General features: G+C 38.8%; 1 protein-coding gene across 2 annotated transcripts in view; it reads left to right on the top strand.

The window, feature by feature from the left end:
* MYLK4 (myosin light chain kinase family member 4) overlaps positions 1 to 19890 on the top strand; it is a 103729-nt gene that overhangs the window by 73959 nt on the left and 9880 nt on the right. For both annotated transcript variants that reach the window (XM_077144096.1, XM_077144097.1), the window contains 9 exons: positions 1069 to 1147; positions 4535 to 4640; positions 7279 to 7372; positions 7450 to 7559; positions 8503 to 8644; positions 11606 to 11676; positions 12492 to 12620; positions 14289 to 14441; positions 17369 to 17447. In XM_077144096.1, the coding sequence (XP_077000211.1) occupies positions 1069 to 1147; positions 4535 to 4640; positions 7279 to 7372; positions 7450 to 7559; positions 8503 to 8644; positions 11606 to 11676; positions 12492 to 12620; positions 14289 to 14441; positions 17369 to 17447 (963 nt within the window). The remainder of the gene's footprint in view (positions 1 to 1068; positions 1148 to 4534; positions 4641 to 7278; positions 7373 to 7449; positions 7560 to 8502; positions 8645 to 11605; positions 11677 to 12491; positions 12621 to 14288; positions 14442 to 17368; positions 17448 to 19890) is intronic.

Genomic DNA, 19890 nt, shown 5'->3' with positions numbered 1-19890 from the left:
CAGTTAAAAAAAAAAAAAGAGTGTTACAAACTCCAAGGTTCTGATCTCTAATCTTGGCATTTCCACAGATTTACTCAAACATGCCCCTATTTTAAGGTCACCAGCTGAAAAATGGAAATACTCAGAGCCTATGGCACTGACCTTTGAATGGTTTAAAAGCACATTTGCAATTTGTCTTAATATCTGTGCTCTGCACTTACATGGTGTTTCTTGCTTGCAAATCACCCTAAGGCAAATTTTGTTCTGCTTAAAACAGGAAAAATGATGGATTCTTTGGACAGCCGTATGATTTCATTAATTTATAATGCATAACTTTAAAATTTGTTATAATTTGAGTGGATTGGGCTGATGTTTACTTTTTACCTTGTATTTTAAAAGGATTTGTTAAGCTAATTCAGAGTAGTCAGGATAGTGAAAAGAATGTTTATCTGCTTAGGAAAGGGGCCATCTGTTTCTAAGCAATGCAAAGGCCCCCATTTATAAAAGCTGACTTTAGTCTCCTTCCTTCTGCTTTACAAAAACGCATTCATGCATGTCTTCCCATTTTATTTTATTTATATGTAAACCATAACAAAACTATATAAGCACAGGTCAAGGGTGACATCCAAATTATCGATATCTTTTAATCTATTCATTGAGGCATCTTCTTCCACCATCAATGCAAGTTTGCAGAATTTCTTTGGAAGTAATGTGTTCATTTATTTTCAAATATTGTGGTCTATAAGGAGTTTCATTGATTCAGATTGTTCTGTCATCTAAATTACTATTAATTTTGTATTTTTTTCTATGCTTGAATCATGGAACATAGTCGTTCTCAATCAGGGTGATTTGGCCCAGGAGACATTTGACAACATCTGGAGATGTTTTTGTTTCCCCAAACTGGGAGTTGGGGTGGGGTGGGATGGGGCAGGGAGAGAGTTGCTTCTAGCATCTAGTGGGTAGAGTACCTTTAAATATTTGACAACATAGGACAGCCCTCTGCAACAAAGAATTACCTGGTCCAAAAGGCCAATAGTTCTGAGGTTGAGAACCTCTGTTGTAATATGCAACCTGTTTGTGTATCCACAGGCAAAGGAGAAAGTGTCATCACACTCAGACCTGAAGGACACAACACCTGTCAAACTTGAAAGAACATCAGCCTTCACAGGTAACATGTTTTGGAGATATTATGTTCTTCATAGCGTAACAGAGAGCTGTTATGTTATAAAAAATCCTCTTTTTGTCATTGTTCCTATCAGACATTCTTAGAGCTCCTGGGAGAAGTGCTATTTGACCACCTTTGTTTGACTGGGTCAGCCTATTATGAACAAGAAAATCTTTCAGAACCTGTCAGTTTATCGATCACATTTGTTTCTGTATCCACTGAATAGAAATACCATTATATACAGTTCAAATTATCTTGATCCACATGCATTCTCCATTAAAACACTGTGTCCGGCAGTGGCTTCTAGAGAGATCTTCCGAGAAGACCTAACTGTCCTTTGAGAAAGAAAAGGCTAATAATTCAATCAGAAAAATAATGAGAATACCAATGTCTCTTTAGGTCAGAGGAGTTCATACAGAAAGAGGACAAGATAACATAGAGGATCCTGCTCCAAGAAATTCCACAGAACCAAGAGAAAATATAGATGGGAGAGACATTTCATGCACAGAGAGACTGAACAGACAAAGAAAATAATGGTTTTGGGGATGACAAACCACTGTGGGCCAAAATGAAAATTCAGTGTTTAAAGAAGAGGAAAAATGGGCTTCATGTTAAGGAAGATAGATATTTGTGGAAGAGAAACTGAGAACAAAGGAGGATTTGCAACTGCAGGAGAAATTATGCTGGACAAGTGTTCAAATAAACAACTATATCTTGATAAAACTATTGGGGACCAACTTTATGAAAGTTAGAGTTTAAAGCAGTACACATTTACAGTAGATTTGTCCTGCAGATCCATGTACCATTACAAGTCGAAACCAAATCGGAAAGATAACTAAGGCAAGTTTTTTAATCAATGACTTGGAACTCCGATTCCCATCTTATGTGGATTTTTCATGGCCACATTTTCTGCCATTATGTTTTCTTTTTGCCTTTGGCATTTTAAAAATTCTTCCACCAACTGGTAGATAAAGGTGATGATAATTAGTACTTTGATGAATTCGTATTTTTTTAAAGAGAAAGTAAAAAAGATTTTATTAAGCAATAAGGTGCACATCTTTTCTAAAGTCAAGAATTAAATAACAGCTATATTTGGAAGTTAAAAACCTGTATCTTAACAAGTTTACCTACTCCATTTTACATGATAAATTGACTTTTCCCTACCCCAAATATTGTGAGCATTGAGTCAGAAGTAGATCTTTGGATTACTTTCTTCCTCAATTGCAAAGTTTTCACATAAAATTTGGGTAATTTTGTAGCCAATTAAAATTAATTGCTCTAGGTTATGACAAACCACTGTATATATTTGAAACAAATAGTTTTCAAGCAACTGTGATCTGAAGATATAATAATAACAATATACAATTCTTATTTCATTTTTAATAATATATTTGGAACTTAGTCTTGGAGAAATCTAATTTTCCAAGAATTAAATGTAAACAATAATGATTACTAAGAAAGCCCATCACTGCAAAGAAGTGCTCAATAAGATTAGAAGCCATTAAAAAACTGACATTTAGTCAATTCTTTTACCAGTAAAGATTTACTCTCACTGCTGGTCGTATTCTGAGTGATTATTGCCTCTTTTGCTTTGCTGATGCTTTAATTGAGAGTGGAAATGGGAAAAATGAAGCTCAAATGAAGTAGCATCATAAAATGACAGTTTTTGTGAAGGGTCAGTGAGTTATTTACACCTGGTATCAGACCTTCTTAGATTTGATGGAAACACACTGTTCACTTTGTCTCAAAAAGCTGAAATGGCCCATGCTCTAGCATGAAGTTCATGTCCTCATCACAAACATAACATTTTGAGGAAGCTTTACCTCTAAGAATTTTGACCATCAGAAACATTTCTCCTTGAGGTATTGAGGGTTGCAACTGGATTTTATTTTCAAGATTATGGTCAGTGTAAAGATCATCTATGCATCAGGAATCCCTTAAAACCCAACAGGAGGACCTGTTTCCTAGAATGCTGAACAGAGTAGGATAGAGCAGTAAAGCTACAGCAGTAAGCATGGACCTTTCCTTCATCAAGGAGGACAATAAAAAGAGCAGAATAGAATTAGTGGGTGCAAGTGGAGAACATGTGTTTAAAAAGACACAGGAGACCGGGCAACCCAGGGAAGCTTGCAAGACAATCCCCAGGAGTCTTTTCCAACCAAGGCTTCCAGAAAACAAGATCTGGTCATCCTATTGGTTAGGAAATGGATTTTGTTTTGGCCTTTAAAAGCTTCTTAGCCTTTTCCAGCAAGCATTTCCAAATAAATTTCACTTAGCTTAATAGCCTGAGGGAGACTCCAGCCATTCTGATGTCGTTCCTGTGTGTAACTCACTCTTTTTTTTTTAATTGGAAGAGATGAACGCCGCCAAGAGAATTCTCTCATGACCTCTTTCTTTATTTTCAGCATATTTATGGTGTGAGAAGTGAATGTTCATATCAAATTGGAAAATCAGAGTCCCAGGGTTTTACATTTTCTAAATTAAAAAAAAAATATTAACACCTGGCAGAATGCCTCGCACAAAGTAAGTGCTCAAGAAATTTGTGCAGAATAAATGTAAATTTTCAGAGGCTAAATGTGTATCTGCTCACCTCTCTTTGTGTTCTCATTGTCTGCATGCAGCAGATGCTTAATAAATGAATAAGTGGGAGAAATGAATAGCTTTGTGGTAAATAAATTTAATAACAGCAGTCATGGAAAGTAAAAAGAATACTGGAAGGAATATTATTAAGTAATACATATTTTAGAACTGATGCTGGATTAAAGTTTAAACACTGAAGATTGAAGGTGGAAAGTGGAAGAAAGCTAGTAGCTGTAAAATACGTACTTACCTAGTTTTACTGGCTGTTTTATTTCCATCAAGGAAAAGTTCGCCTCTGTGTCCTAAAAAATATTTTGGGAAGTAATAGATAATTGTGAAAGCATCAGTGAAATGAAGAAACTTTACATTTTTCTTTTTTTTCTCTCTGTTTTAATTAAAATGACAGGCTATATCAGTGGTCCTTTTTTTTAATGGATCAAACAATTGCTCGTACTTGAATTAAATGGTCTCAGGTTTGGAAGTCCTACCTGTTTAGACTATATTGGGTTTGGAGATTTTCAACTATTTTGGCATTTCTAAAAGTGGTCCTGAGGATGCCATCCTGAAGATGGTATAAAGAGCAGTTTATTGATCCTGATATTCTTTCTCAGAGATGTCAGGTATCACCTGCAGGAAACATAGGTAAAAATCTGCAATATGAAAATGTGTACTCCTGAATCAGGAGGAATAAAACATAAAACCCATTGTATTTTATTATGAAATGAGCAAACTTTTATTATGAGGCCCCAAGTCAGGTGCGATCAAGAGATCTATCCAACAGATGACGCTTGTTTCCCTCTCACCTTCTAGATGACATCCCAGCACCCCCAGCTCCATTTCATCATCGTATCGTGATCGCCAAACAAGCCGCAGTCAGCAGTTTTTATACCGTGAACAGAACAGAAATTTTAGGAGGGTAAGTAATGCTCAATTTAAAAAATCTTTCTGCAAAAGAGAGAACTTTCAGAAGTAGAGCCTGAGGACCTCAGAAATGTTTGTCGATCTTGACCTGAGAACTGGAAACGTTATAAACAAGCATTTGAGAGATTTTAATCATTTCTCGAAACTGTCACTGATGCCAGAAAGGTTGATGTGGTGACACTAACAGATTCCAAATTTATTATCTGTTTTACTTCCCGTGTGGTAATGTCTGAAAATGAGAGAAGCCCACTGTGAGTCACCAGAAGATTTAGAAGTTGTCCAATGCCTTGGCTTAAACACCGAGAAACACGAGGAAATGAGCAAATACTGTGCATTTCTGGATGTGTGTGTTAGATCTTTTTTTGTTTTCATTGTTGGTTTTCCATTTATGTTGCTGCTGTATTATTTAATGTTGTCCACTCAGTTGATTGCTTTCATCATCGAAGCACTCGTTTGAGGGGCATGGAAATGCATACTCTCCCTAAAGAAGGAAGATAAAGTGTATCAGGGACTAAATTCATATCAGGGGAATGTTCTTTCCTCTTCTATACAATTCCACTATGATATCTTTTTACTTTAATTCTAAATTATAAAATTAACTACTACCAGCATATCTGTGAAAAATAGGTAGGGGAAAGCAGGAAATATATACAAATATATACAAATTTTACTTACCAATGTAAAGAAAATGCGCATAGCTTCTGCTGTGTATTTCTACAGTTGATTGTTAGGGTGCGGTTGACAGTTGTTAAGTCCCTATATGTTTCCAATCCCATATTTCTTCTGCCCTCTGCCATATGGAGCCATCTAAACCTTTTCTGTCTCCATATTCCTCGTGAGCCTATGGGGGATAGGCTTAGGGAGAAATGGCAATTCAGAACAGGAATAGGAGCAGTGGAAGTCTGAAGCATTACTGCACATAACTTGTTTGGGTCTTTGGGGATTTCAGTGGCAAGCCAGGAACTGTATCTCTAAAGAAGCAGAGTCATTTGCAGAAAAGGGTCTGGCTATTTTTGCAGTTTTTGCCATTGCATTGGTAAAGATTTGCCAAAGACTTCTTAAATACTTCCTTTCTATCACTTTGGATCTTTTCAGCCACAAGGTTCAAGGAGCAGAGCAGACTGTACTGCTGTCTGGACCAGCTGCTGGTCATGTCTTATTCTGGGCTCCACTCAAAGTTGGCAGTCATAATTTACTCAGTAAATAAGACAGCACAATCAAATCTCATACGGTTTCCCTCAAAATGCAAAGAGATCATCAAATTCTGTGCCTCTTTTTTAGTGGTAGGAGGTTCAAGTGGCCCCTTAGCTTTTACTTCTGGCAGAGAAATTGTGACATTCCAATAGTGGCTGACCCTAGCTTCTCCTGGGCTCCCTCTCCTACACTATGCCCTCTAGAGGATTTGTAAACCCTGCCCACCACGTTAAATTAGTATGAGAGTCTCAGTAGCATCAATCCTATAACGTGGCCCCCCAAAATCAAGGCTCTTGCAGAAGAAATTGGGGGAGAGAGCCAGAGAATTGAGCCCACCCCGAAGTCAGACAGTGATGGGCATTGCTGCTGGGCCAGGCAACTCTGGTGGTCATTATGAATTAAGAGAGAAAAACTTCTTCTTAATCAACAGCCACATGCGAGGCACCTGGGGCTATGTCCATGGTGCTCCAGTAAAGAGATGCCACCTGGAATGGTGATTGGGTTGAAGGTACCCCTAGGTTTTGCTCACTGCAATTCATTATCGTTCCCCAAGATCCATCTGCTTCTGTGCAGGGCATAGAGCTGAGTCAATGGGGCTGAGAGGCAAGCACCACTTCCTGCATATTTTAAGCGCTGCTAGAACACCCATCCTGCCATCCTCCCAGGATCGAGTCTTGCCTTACTTAGATTTACTGTATTGCTCAGAAGACTTTCCCTTTCTCTTCCTACCACAGAGTGATCATTTCACTGGGCAGGGGCATGTGTTACATCTCATTTTACTAAATAAAGAATCAAGGTAAGCTAACCAAAATTAAAAATTGATCATGAGTGGGCATTTCTGGATGTGAGCACATAAGCTGTCTTACTGCATATATGCAAGTTTCTTTGCAAGCTATGTTGTCAAAAATCTCATAGGTGACTGAGTAATATGCATTTTTGATGATATGCATCTATATGAAAAATTATTTTCTTCTTATGTATTTGTATGTAATTCCCCCAAATAATTTGATGTACCTGACCCAGAGATTGTATTGTTCAAATGCTTACAAGCCTAGATTATACATTCATATATATTGAGAAGGTTTTAATTTTATCTATAATGGTGGCTTTCAGATTTTAGGGTGTATTTAAATCACTCAAGGAACTTGGTGAAAACTGGAGATTCTGGGCCTCTCCTTGAATTCCTGCCTCAAGAGGTCTGGGCTAAGGCCCTGACTACTGTATTCTTAAGATCCCCTCCTCTGCCCAAGATGATTCTGATGCTAGTGAACGTTGGATCACACTTTGAAAAACGCTGTTCTAGAGGTTTATTAAACACAGTAGATGCACTAACAGGTTTGCTCATTCAAACTCTAAGGAGAAATGCCCATGCCATAGTTTAGAAGCCACCACAGCTACGCACTCCTGATTGATAAAAGTTGCCTCCTTTTCTCATCCAGGGGACGTTTTGGGCAGGTTCACAAGTGTGAAGAGAAAGCAACAGGCCTGAAATTGGCAGCTAAAATCATCAAGACCAAAGGCGTGAAGGATAAGGTAAAGGCTGTGCAGCGTGGCCTTGCCCCATCCCATGCTGTCCTCAGCACACCGCAATGCCCTTTCCTTCTTCCCAGGATGAAGTAAAGAATGAAATCAGTGTCATGAACCAGCTGGATCACGTGAATCTCATTCAGCTCTATGATGCCTTTGAGTCTAAGGATGACGTTGTTCTGGTTATGGAATAGTATGTTCCTTCTGGGCTTCTCTGCATGTGTCCTCTCCCCCTCCACTGCCAAACTAGCACACTGCACAGACAGGCCCCCCAGCCCCCTTAATAACATGACTGCACGTTTCTTCTGTCTTCTGCCTTAGAAGTTGTTAGAACTGAGTTTGGTGCATCATAGATTCTGACGTGCACAAATCAGACAATCTCGTCAACATTTTTTATGGATGTGCACTTCCATAAGTGATTTCTGTCCTTAAGAAAGTGCCTGACAAAGTAGATCAGTATAGTGAGGTTATACTGTCAAAAAATCAAACTTAAATATGGTTCTGGTTAATTGAGAGGAAAGTGATATTTGAACTATGTTTCAGGTTCAACATCATCTTTAATATGAAATGTTGCAATTTAGAATCATCTTTATAAAAAATTTATGTCATTGTTCAGTTGAAAATGAGTAGTTCTAAGACAGAATAAATATTGTGATTCAGCTCACTTTTTTCCAGCTTGTTTTTTTTTTTTATTTATTATTGCACAATGAGAAATCTGGGATAATAAAATATCTAGCATTGGCCAGAAACTATGCACTTTATTGCTGAAATTGGTGTGACAACTTAAAGGGCTGAGATACTGGTTGACCTTCACTTGCTGTTTGGAATTTCCCTTTACTGTGTTCTCACAGTACTCTTTGTCTTCAATATGTGTTAAAGAATAGCAGGTGTGGACTCACTCCAATGCTGTGGCCAATAGCTGAGGGGGACATTAAGACTTTCCATTTGTGAAATGGATGGCATATAAATATAAGGGCCACCCAACTGAGAAGGTAGAGAGAGAAGGTAGAGAAAGAACTGCACACCCATCTTTTGGAACCATGAAATAAGCAAGTTTAAACACCAAGTTGCTACAAGAAGAACACGGGGTTATTAAGGAATAGCTACTAAGGATTTCACACCTCTTCTCTCTACAGCGTGGGTGGGGGGGAGCTGTTCGACCGCATCATTGATGAAAACTGCAACTTGACTGAGTTTGATACCATCCTATTCATCAAGCAAATATGTGAGGGGATAAGACACATGCATCAGATGTATATTCTCCATTTGGACCTGAAGGTAGAGTGTCATATGTAAGGTCAAATCTGCATAACCCTCTTTCTTATTGGAAAGTGGTCCCTGTCAGATACTGTAGAACAGCTCAGAAAATTCATACTGTCGCTAGTTAATGTATTCAGGAATTAATAAAAATTTGGGTACTTAACCTCATTTCCCCATTCCCAAGTTCTGTTGCCTCCATATATTTGCATGTCCCATCTTTAGAGGCTATGATTCGGATCCTTGAAACTTGCCTGCATGGAAGGAATCAACATGGGGGATGATTTTTGTAAAAGTTTAGTGTTAAGCCTGTGACAATAACAGCACCTTGGTCTGCCCCTCTAATGATTAGGAGAAGTAGATGGGAGGATTTTAGCTAACTCAGAATTCCTAGCACTAGACAAACTTCCCAGCTCTGCAGTAATTGCCAGCACTCTCTAACATTGTTCAGGAAGCTCTGGGCTTTGGGGATGTATTTCTCTGTGGGCATGCTAGACTACTGAGCGGGAACCCACAGCAGAATGGAATACAGGACTTCCAGAGGGAGGTGCTAAAATGCCATGTGTGTGCGTTGAGGGGGAGGGGTGGTGGGACACCCTCTGGAAATAGAAGAAGCATAAGTGAAGTTGAAGGAGTCAAGTCGCTTCCTTTTCTTCTTTTACTTATAATCTCTTTCCTTTTTTGTCTCTTTCTCTCATTATGAAGTCCCTAGAATTGAATCATCTAAGGTTCCACAGTTAGCCAATAAAACACACTAGCCCAATAACCCTGATCAACTTTAATATCAGGGCTAAGTATCTTAAAGTGCATCTTCTTGTGTGGCTCAATCATTTTCTCATTTCCCTGTGTGCACAGCATGACAGTGAGATAAAATATATATTATATATAATATACCCCCTTTTGCAAGTCATTAGGGACTGTAGAACTAAATAAATTTAGCCTCCTTAAATAGATTTCCATTCCATGGGCCTCACTTTTTATAACTTGGCTTCCCTCTCTGTCTTGATTTATGTGCAATGTGTCTCCCATTCACTGTGGACAGGGAGGTAGGCAGGAGGAGGTGGTCTGTGAAATGATCAGTCAGAGGTTAAAAATCATTAGAAAAGCACTTGGCTATGAGATGGGTTGCTAATGCTTATTTCATGGAGCATTTTCATTCACTGTAGATGTTCTGCAGATATCCCTGAAGGGATTTGACTGGTGATGGGAATTGGAAGCTGACCTATCATAAGTCAAATGACTCCATATGTGGCTTTATAATGTTTATCAAGGACTTGCAATAAGCAATTTCAGTTATGGCTTTTAGGTAAAGATAATAATAAAGGTGAAAACTGGATGGGTCGTTAAAGACCAGTCATCCCTTCCAGAAAGCTCCCTTGGAAGGAAAGGGACTAACAATAATTAATTAATAATTAATGGTGCTTGTCACAATGTGAGGGGAGATGATGAGGTGATTTAAAAATGTTCTCCTTTCTATTTGTCTGTGATTTGCTGTTAGTCAATGAATATGCTTTCGTGTCAGAATCAGAAAAATAAGTCAACTTTTTGACATGCCCTCAAAGCTGTTTCTTCACATTTTGCAAATGAGTGGTTTCTTTTAATGCCATAGTATTCTTTGACAATTGGACAGCTTTACATATGATTGATCAGTTATTTAAGCATGAACCCAAATGTCCTTACAACAGCACCCACTCTCTATGAAGAGCTTTTACTCACAGAATCTGTTTTAGAGATAATTTAGAAAAGACCTTCCAAATAGAGCCTGCCTGACCAAATGAGCTATTGAACATTAATAAAGAGACACTGCATCATTTCATGAAGTGCTTCTGAATTTCTTATGTCCTTTGAACCCATTGTCCACCAAGACAGGATGGGACAGATGTCTTCCTACTCACGGGATGGTGGAATAGAGTCCTGGGATTGATGACTTGGCCAATGCCCCCCTTTCCACAATAGCTCCAAGGGCAGACTTGGGAGTAGAACCTGAGATTTCTAAATTCTTTTTTGAAAACTCTGTTGCTCTTTTGTGGATGATTTTGATTTTAAATCAAATCCAATATTTTCCCCAGATCTCGGTTTTTCTATTCTAAGTACACTTGAAAGGTATTCTATAAACACTAATTAATAGATTTCCATTCCATGGGCCTCACTTTTTATAACTTGGCTTCCCTCTCTGTCTTGATTTATGTGCAATGTGTCTCCCATTCACTGAGGACAGGGAGGCAGGCAGGAGGAGGTGGTCTGTGAAATGATAAAAGTCAGAGGTTAAAAATCATTAGCAACGCACTTGGCTATGAGCTAATGCTACTAGCTACTTTTCCCCCCAACACCCCAAGATATTAGTAGAATAAACCCTTACCAGAATCAACTTCCAAGAGGATACTTGGTCAAAGGTTTTAGGCACTAAGACCAAACTCAACAGATCTTTGGAACCATGGAGAAGGAAAGAATGAGTAGGGGGCACAGACTTTCCATTTTACATCTCATGTTCCCATAGGCAAAGCGCAAAGGGAAAATCTAGAGGTCAGGAATATTCACATCCTATTGTATACTCAGCCTGGCTTTCAAGTGAATCAGGCCATTTCTCTTAGAACTCGTAAATCTGTTGGAAAAATATTCCTGCAAGAAGGGGAAACTCATACTTAATAATTTCAGTCTGAGACGGCTTCCATCAGTTCCTTTGGAAAGTACCGGGTCGCCTCCTTTTCTTTTTTCCCTCAAGGAGGCTTACATCTGAACTTGTCCATTATGATTGCTGTAAAACCACGGGGAGGGAAGGCAAGGTAATGCAAAGTTGGCAGGGCACCGCAACCTCCTCCACCACATAATTAAAGGAGAAAATACCCACACGGGCAAGCCAGCCCCTGGGTAGAAGGCCCGATATGTTTTTCCTGGGCATCTCGTATTTATAGTTGTGGTTCAAGGACAATTTGAGTGAATGATGGTTGTTTTCATTGCTAATGTGTCTCTTTCTCCTGGCAGCCCGAGAATATCTTGTGTGTGAATCGGGATACTAAACAAATAAAAATCATTGATTTTGGATTGGCCAGAAGGTACGTCTATTTGGATATTGGTATATGACTGGAGTTAGGGTACGTGGTGGGTGTTCGCTCGTTGCAAAGATGAATCTGATATCCCCTTGGCTTCAGACCCACCCACGTTTAGAATTAATTTAACAAAAATTATTTTCAGCCTCACTTTTGTTGAATTTGGAATTTGAATGTTTAGAAGTTTCTACAGCGCATGCAAGAAAAAAAGAGGAAACATTAAAAACCTAATACTGTCAAGTTTATTAAATTAGAAACCATTAATTTAGAATTTGTAAGCATTCGTCTCAGTCTTTTATATTTGTTCCATCTGCAAAGAGGAGATTTACTTTTAAAAAAGTAATTGTGTAAACAAGAATGCAAAGTGTTCTGGCAGCATATAAGCTTTTTAAGGGAGCAACATTTACATGGACTTCAGCCCATTAATAATGCATATAAAATGGATGTTGTAAGTGATTGCAGCGATCTCTTCATTCATTAATACAAGATTATTCAAGCCATTTACATACCAATGGCTGTATCAATTTCCCTTTTGCATAGTCGGTAATTCTGATGTTCTAATTATTTCCAGGTGGCTTGTCTCACAGCTGTTCAGATTATCAGGGTTTTATAGTATGAATAGGACCCTTCAATTCCTGGCACTTCTTTAGAAGTGCTTGACACTGTCTCTTTGGATATGTGAATTTCTTTAAGTTCTATTCATTTGAAGTTCGCTGTGTAGCTAATTTGTCTCATAGATGACATATTTTCAGTTTTTAAGATTAAAAAAAAATGTTGTGGTTGACCCTTTCCATCCTTCCACTTTCTCTCTTAAATTTCAGATATAAACCCAGGGAGAAGCTGAAGGTGAACTTTGGAACCCCGGAGTTCCTTGCCCCTGAGGTTGTGAACTACGATTTCGTTTCCTTCCCTACAGACATGTGGAGCGTTGGTGTCATCACTTATATGCTGTAAGCCGGTCTCCGGGCTCTGTCTGACATTTGTTCTCACTCTCCACGCATATTCTATGAGGTTTTGCTCTTTTGAATCAAAGCCCTAATTTGGATCTTTAAACAATACATGCCATTGAGTTCTAATATGCATCCTACACCATGGATGAGCCTTGAAAACATTATGCTGAGTGAAATAAACCAGACACAAAATGACAAATGTTGCATGAGCCCACTTATATGAAATATCTAGAATGAGGAAATTCACAGAGACAGAAAGTTGATTAGAGGTTACTGTGGGCAAAGAAGAGGAGTTATTGCTTAATGGGTGGCTTCGACTGCCAGGGCTACTACAACAAATACCCGGGACGGGTTGACTTAAACTCACAGGAATGTTTTGTCTCGCAGTTTTGGAGACTAAAAGTCCAAAAGCTAGGTATTGGCAGGCTCCTGCTTTCTCTGACATCTGTAGGGTTCTGGCGGTGGCTTGCTGGGAAATCCAAAACTCAATGCCCCCATCACATGGCCCTCTCTGTCCCTGCCTGTCTCATCCTCACTGTGTCCCAAATTGTTCTGCTTATGAGGACTCCAGGCACATTGGATGAAGGCCTCACCTTGATTCAGTGTGGCCTCATCTTAACCAATGACCTCTTCCATGATCCTGTTTACGATGGGGTCACATCCACAGAGCGGGAGGCTAGGACTTGAGTGTGTTTCTATGGGGGGCATGATTCAATCCAGAGCCATGGTTACACAGTTTCTGTTTTGGGTGATGAAAAAGTATCGTTTACGGATGGTGTCATTGGTAGCAAACCGTGAATGTAATTACTACCCCTGAAGTGTGCCCTTAAAAATGGTTAAAATGGCAAATTTTATGTTATGTAAATGTTACCAGAATAAAATTGAAAAAGTAAAATAAATAGCATTGCACCATATTGAATTACGTTCTGGGCTCCATTGAATTCCTTTGGGTGAAAAGAGTTCATTCTTTTCCTGGACATCGTGTGAAAAGCAGAAAGTTTCTCCCTTTCACTAATCACTTCAACAACTAAGGCAGCACATAATGCCCTAAAAGTAATTTAAAAAAAACAATAATTCATGTCTTAATCCTAAGTGAATATGGCCTGCATTATTCCTCAAAGTCGACCTCCTTGGTGTTTGTTCTCTATGTGACAGAACTTTGCTAGCTGCAAAATGCTCTATCAAAAAAGTTGCACAATTCCTTTTTTTTTTTTCATTTTTTCACACAGGCAGGCACCGTGCCAGCATGGCATGGCAGGTGAGAACTCTGCCACTGAGCCATGGTGACCCGCCCTGCACAATTCTTTAGATTCATATTTGAAGAGGGGTGCAAAGGTAGTTCAGTGGTAGAATTCTCACCTGCCATGCAGAAGACCTGGGTTCAATTCCTGGTCTGTGCACTTCCCAAAGAAACAAACAAGCAAAAAACAACCTCTCCCAAAATTCAACCAACATATTTGAGTGAAACTGCTCCTTTAGCTGTGGCTGCTGTTTAGTTAGGGGGAGGTAAGCATTTTCTTGATCGCAGTGATATATAATAAAATTATGCTTAAGGATGAGGTTATTTCCCGTCTCTCACTTTTAAATGATCGGACCGAACAGCATTCTACTCTTTAAAGGGTTTGCAGTTGTTTAAAACGTACTCATTGTGGGTTCTTTTTCTTCTAGACTGAGTGGTTTGTCCCCCTTCCTGGGTGACAGTGACGCAGAGACACTGAGCAACATCCTTGCCTGCAGGTGGGATTTAGAGGATGATGAATTTCAGGATATCTCAGAGGAAGCCAGAGAGTTTATCTCCAAGCTCCTGATTAAGGAGAAAAGGTAACCGCAGTTCAGCTTTTGTTCTGGCAGAAGTAGGGATAACTAGGAAGCCCTATACCATCAGGGGCCATAAGAATCCATGTCAAGGAATTGCTAAATTCCCCCGGAGACATCTAGGAAGTTTAGTGCAAAGTTGTAAATCCAATGAGTTTGATGATCTTGGCTCTGCGTCCTGTTTCGAGACCCAGGGATGCTTTGATTAAAAAGGTTCGAAAGGGGCTCCGCTAAAGCATCTCTCCATGCTTTAGCATGCATGGACTCACTCTGGGGCTCATTGCACTCATCAGCACAACGAAGGTCTAGTTCTAGGATTCCTTTCACCTCTAGCAAGTTCATAAATGGTTCCATGGAACTGTACACTTAGCTACCATTACATTTCCGAGCCTACTGTGTGCCAGGCCTTGCCAATGCTTTAGAAACATCGTCTCATTGTCCTTCCTTAACTCCAGGAGGTAGGAATTATCTTTGCCATTTTATGGACAAAGCATAGAGGCCTTAAGTAATTTGTCCACAATCTTATCAGTAAGTGGCAGAGCTGGTCATCAAACACAAGTCTGCCTTGCTCCAAGCCTGTATCTTTAATAGTTATGCATTATATTGCTTTTTATTTTCTGTCCTGCTAGAAACATATTAATTCAAAATTCAGATGATGAAGAAGAGTGATATTGAGATGCAGGGGCTTGCATTTTAGAAGTATAGAAAGGAGAGTATATCATGACTAATCCGTGAAACATCTCTGTTTTAAATGGGCGTCTACTTAAAACGTATATTGGTAATAGCATTTAATATTTGCAGGGCCAACAATGCTTCTCTATTGTTTTATTATCTTTGTGGGTTTTAAATCAATAATAAATATGACTACAAGCCAATAGGCAGTGAACAGGGGCTATTAGAGCAGTACCTGGCATACAGGAGGTTCAGTCCTTCATGTGTTCCATTGGTTTTCCACTATGTGCCAGGAAATGTATCTGGGGTGGTGAAAATAGATGGATAAAGCTCAAATCTCTACCTTTGGGCGACTCATGATCTAATAGAAGACTTTTTTTTTTTTTTGTGCATGGGCAGGCACTGGGAATCGAACATAAGTTTTTTTTGTTGTTGTTGTTTTTGTTTTTTTGCATGGGCAGGCACCGGGAACTGAACCTGGGTCTCCAGCATGGCAGGCAAGAACTTTGCCTGCTGAGCCACCATGGCCCACCCGAACATAAGTATTTTTAATAAGGTATAAATCACATCATGTGATTAATGCAAAGACAGAGTACATTGACAAAGATCAGAACTGAATCTGAAAGGGTTAGAGGGACTTATCCAACCTCCAAGAAGAGAAGAAATTGACAGACATTGGTTTTCTTTGTTCTTAAAGGAAGGGCACAATAACAGCAGATACTTCCCCTATTATTATTATTTGCACATCATTTTTACTCCAGCCAGTAAATGGATGGAAAATGTCAAACCTGTAAAATCTTTGAAGGATGAGAAATCCACATTTACTGAGAACCTGTTTTACGTATATGGTTTTAAGCACCATCAGATTTAATCTCCTGGATGCTCCTGCAGTGTGTAGATATCATGGTGATTATTTTACAAAGGAGGAAACTGAGCCCAGAGCAGTGAAGCGGTTGCAGGCTAACTCAGAGCAGACTAAAATCAGGGTGTGACTCCTGTGCTCAGGCGCTGCCCACCACTGCAGCCTGAGGATAATACTTTCTATACTTCATTATTACTTGTGGGAGCATCGAATACACATGTGTGCCAAATGGCAACTAGCTAGGTATTAAAGCCAATATTTGGAAGAAACCAAAGCCAAAGCCAAATAATCCTCTTTGTAGAATACATTTCTTGGGTACCAAAAAACTTAGTGTTTTAAAAATTCAAGTATTAGTACAATTTTATTGTTAGCTTTTTAATAGTCAGATTTTCAAAGTTTGGCATTGTAGTGCAGGAATAATAATTTTTCAGTACTGTCAGCTGTAAGGAATGCTTCTGGGGTACAATACTGGAAATGCATGGTCCCAAATGGACTTGCAACTGAGATTGGTTTAGTTTCCAGAGTGCTTTCGAATTACTGCCCCTTTAGAGGCCACCTGATGGTGACGTTGTTGCTAAACTATTAAACCTTCCTTCCTTTCTAATCCCAATTGGCTCAAGTTAAGACTTATGTCCTCTTCAACTCTTATACTTAAATGTTTGGTTTCTGACGAAGCAATTTCATTGAAACAATCCTACAAACTGAAGTTGCATGACCTGCTTGAAGCTGCTTTCTTGCTGTTTTCAGAAGTAGACTTCAGATTGTTACACCCACTTATTGTTGTTATTTTGAAAGGTAATCTGGTTTAATGTGATAAAGGTTAGTACACCAAATAAATTTATAAGGCTTAGAATTAGAATATAAAATAATCTTTATTATTATGCCTTATTTTACTTAAAAAAAAATTGTACAAACCTTCGTTGCCTCCAAAGGGGTATAGTTTCTTCTTAAAGGTATCTAACTGATGTGCTTTCTTAATGTTAGGTTATTGCCTCATCTATTTCTCTGTTTATTCAAAAAATGTCAATGAAAAATTATTAATATATATTCAAAAGTCTTAATACATGAATTACTTTTGCAACCAATAATTATTGTAGCAATTTGTTCTTGCAATAATAAATGTACATTTTTTTTTCTTTAACTGACTGATAGAAGTTCAATTTATGAAGCTCATTGCCTTGCTCATATTACCCATATTGTTACTATGATTAGAAAGAATGTTAATCTGTGGCTCACACAATCATGAATAACACACAATTCCAGAGAAGGCAGAATTGATGGTGAATTCAATTTCAACTTGCTCGTCTACCAAAGCCAGAGACGCTTGAGCTGAAGTTAAACAGTAAGTTCTGGCCTTTTTTAGTGTGTCCCTACTAATAATCTCTGTTTTTTCCTTTAGTTGGAGAATAAGTTCAAGTGAAGCTCTAAAGCATCCTTGGCTGTCAGACCAAAAGCTCCACTCCAGACTCAATGCACAGGTAACCATGCTTTGTTATTTTTCCTCTACTTTTCAGGTAGGCTTCAATCTTTTGGTGCTCAGATGCTAGAGGCATAGATATCTTTCTAATTCCTTTTCTCACAACCTTAAAATCTTGTGCTAGTGTTGACTTGCTTAAATGAATTTATTGAGCATTGTGTATTTTTAAAAAAATAAATGATAGTTATGTTGTTCAACAGAGTGCTATTTGCAGCATAAGCACTGTATCCGTGAAGTGAATTTCATGAATGCAGTATGCACACGCACATGCATACTCATATTTATGTAGCCTAGGATGAGTTAGCATACCTTGGTCTAGATACCTATGCTAGTAATTATGGAGACTAATTAAAAATGACCGAGGAATTTAGTGAGAATGGATGCACCACACTCTGCAACATCTTCATACGATTAAATGTCTATCCACTCCCACTGCTTTAGTTATCATTTATGATATGACTTCCTCATCTGACTCTTTGACATAGATTTCTCTCCTAAGCTTCAGATGCACATATCCAGCTGTACACTAGATTTTCCCACTGGGATCTTCTAAATTCTGAACCTAAAGATTAGTTTGGGATTGAGAGCCTAACTGAGCTCCCCTCTGCCACCTGCCCCTATCTTACACCATGTTCTACCTGTGCTCACTCTCCCAATAAATGGTGTCCACTGAGTGGCCTCAGTCAGACCCCAGGACACTTTCTTTGTTTCCTCCCTCCCCTTCAATACTGCCCGTTTAATGTTTAATTTATCTTCAAATTCTGTACATTTTATCCCTGATTACCTCTGGCATCTTCCAATCCTCTATGTCCCCATGGTTACCCTGGCCTGGGATATTCCCATGATGCCTCACCCGAATCTCTACAATGAAGCCTAACTAGCTTCTTTGCCTCCCCCAGTCTGTCTCCATCCAACTTATTATGGATTCTATGAATACCACAGAACGAATGTGTAGCATTCCAGTGACTTTGTTAAGCATTTAGGTTGCTCAGCCGGGCAAGACAGGCGTATCAGCAACCAGCAATCTGTGCTTCATGCCTTTCCCCTTGGGCCCTACTGGGGACAGCTCTGACTCGAATGTCAGTTGAGATGACTGCTGTTTCCCCCGGCATACTATGTGTTCCATAAATTTTGATTTCCTCCCCCTTTGTTCCTCATCCTCCCAACCCTCAGTGTTTTGGAATGGAACTTTTTCACTGACCCACAAACCTTAGAATGATTATGCTTTAGATACTCAGTTTTTCCACATTCAGTTTTGATTGAAATTAACTTTACTTCTAAATTCAGCATCAGTACTAAGTTTTATTTGTGTGCTGAAATACCTTGCTTTGATTGTTGGTACTGATGTCAAGTAAAAATAGACTTATTACCTAGGTGGTACCTCACCCAGTCTACCGAAACCACTTATTAGGGTAACCATTCTATTTTGAGCCAATTTTCCACCAATGTATTTTTATCCGAGCTTATTGGTGTCCAGATACACTTTAACGTGGTAGGACAATATGGAAACCACAGCAGATAATTAATGACACTATGAAGTTTTAAAATATTTTTTAAACCATACAACAACAAAAATCACCTTTTTGTTATTGTGTCCAGCTGCTGGTATGTGAGATGAATAGATATTTCAAGACTAGCGAGGACTCTTTTTTTTCAAAACAAGTTCAGTTTTATAAATCTAATTAAGTTACCATTAAGCTTGTAATTATATAGCACATATATGCCAGGCCCTCCTTTAAGTGCTTTACACAAATGAACTCATTTATTCCTCATAGCAATCCTAAAAAAAAATAGGCATTATTATGAAACCCATCACTAGAGGAGGAAACTGAGGGCTGGGGTCTAAGTGCTTACCCCAGGCCCCACCATGAGCAGGCAATGGAATCAGCATCCTAGCTCAGGTAGTCCAGCTCTAGAGTCTAGAGCCTACTCTGCCATCCTTTTGGGCATCCTTTTAGGTGGCTAAGGGAATCTGAAGCATGTTTCCAGAACCATTCATGTCTCTGGCATTTTTTAAAACTTTTTTTGTTGTATATATAACATATATCCAAAGCAAAGAAAGAAAAAAGCAATAGTTTTCAAAGCACTCTTCAACAAGTAGTTACAGGACAGATCCCAGAATTTGTCATGGGCTACCATACCATCCTCTCAGATTTTTCCTTCCAGCTGCTCCAGAACATTGGAAGCTAGAAGAAATAAACATTTTTCTATCCTCACAATTGACCTTTTTTTATTTTTTGTGAAAAGTACCATATATATAAAAAAGCAATAAATTTCAAAGCACAGTGCAGCAATTAGTTGTAGAAGAGATTTCAGAGTTTGGTATGGGTTACAATTCCACAGTTTTAGGCTTATACTTTTAGCTGCTCTAAGATACTGGAGGCTAAATGAAATATCAATATAATGATTCAGGAAGCATATTCATTTATACTTCTCTGTGTAAC

This window comes from Tamandua tetradactyla, chromosome 25 (genome assembly GCF_023851605.1).
Source record: "Tamandua tetradactyla isolate mTamTet1 chromosome 25, mTamTet1.pri, whole genome shotgun sequence".
Taxonomy (NCBI): Eukaryota; Metazoa; Chordata; class Mammalia; order Pilosa; family Myrmecophagidae; genus Tamandua; species Tamandua tetradactyla.
Note: the sequence above shows the minus strand (reverse complement) of the source record. Positions and strands in the feature narration are given on the sequence as shown.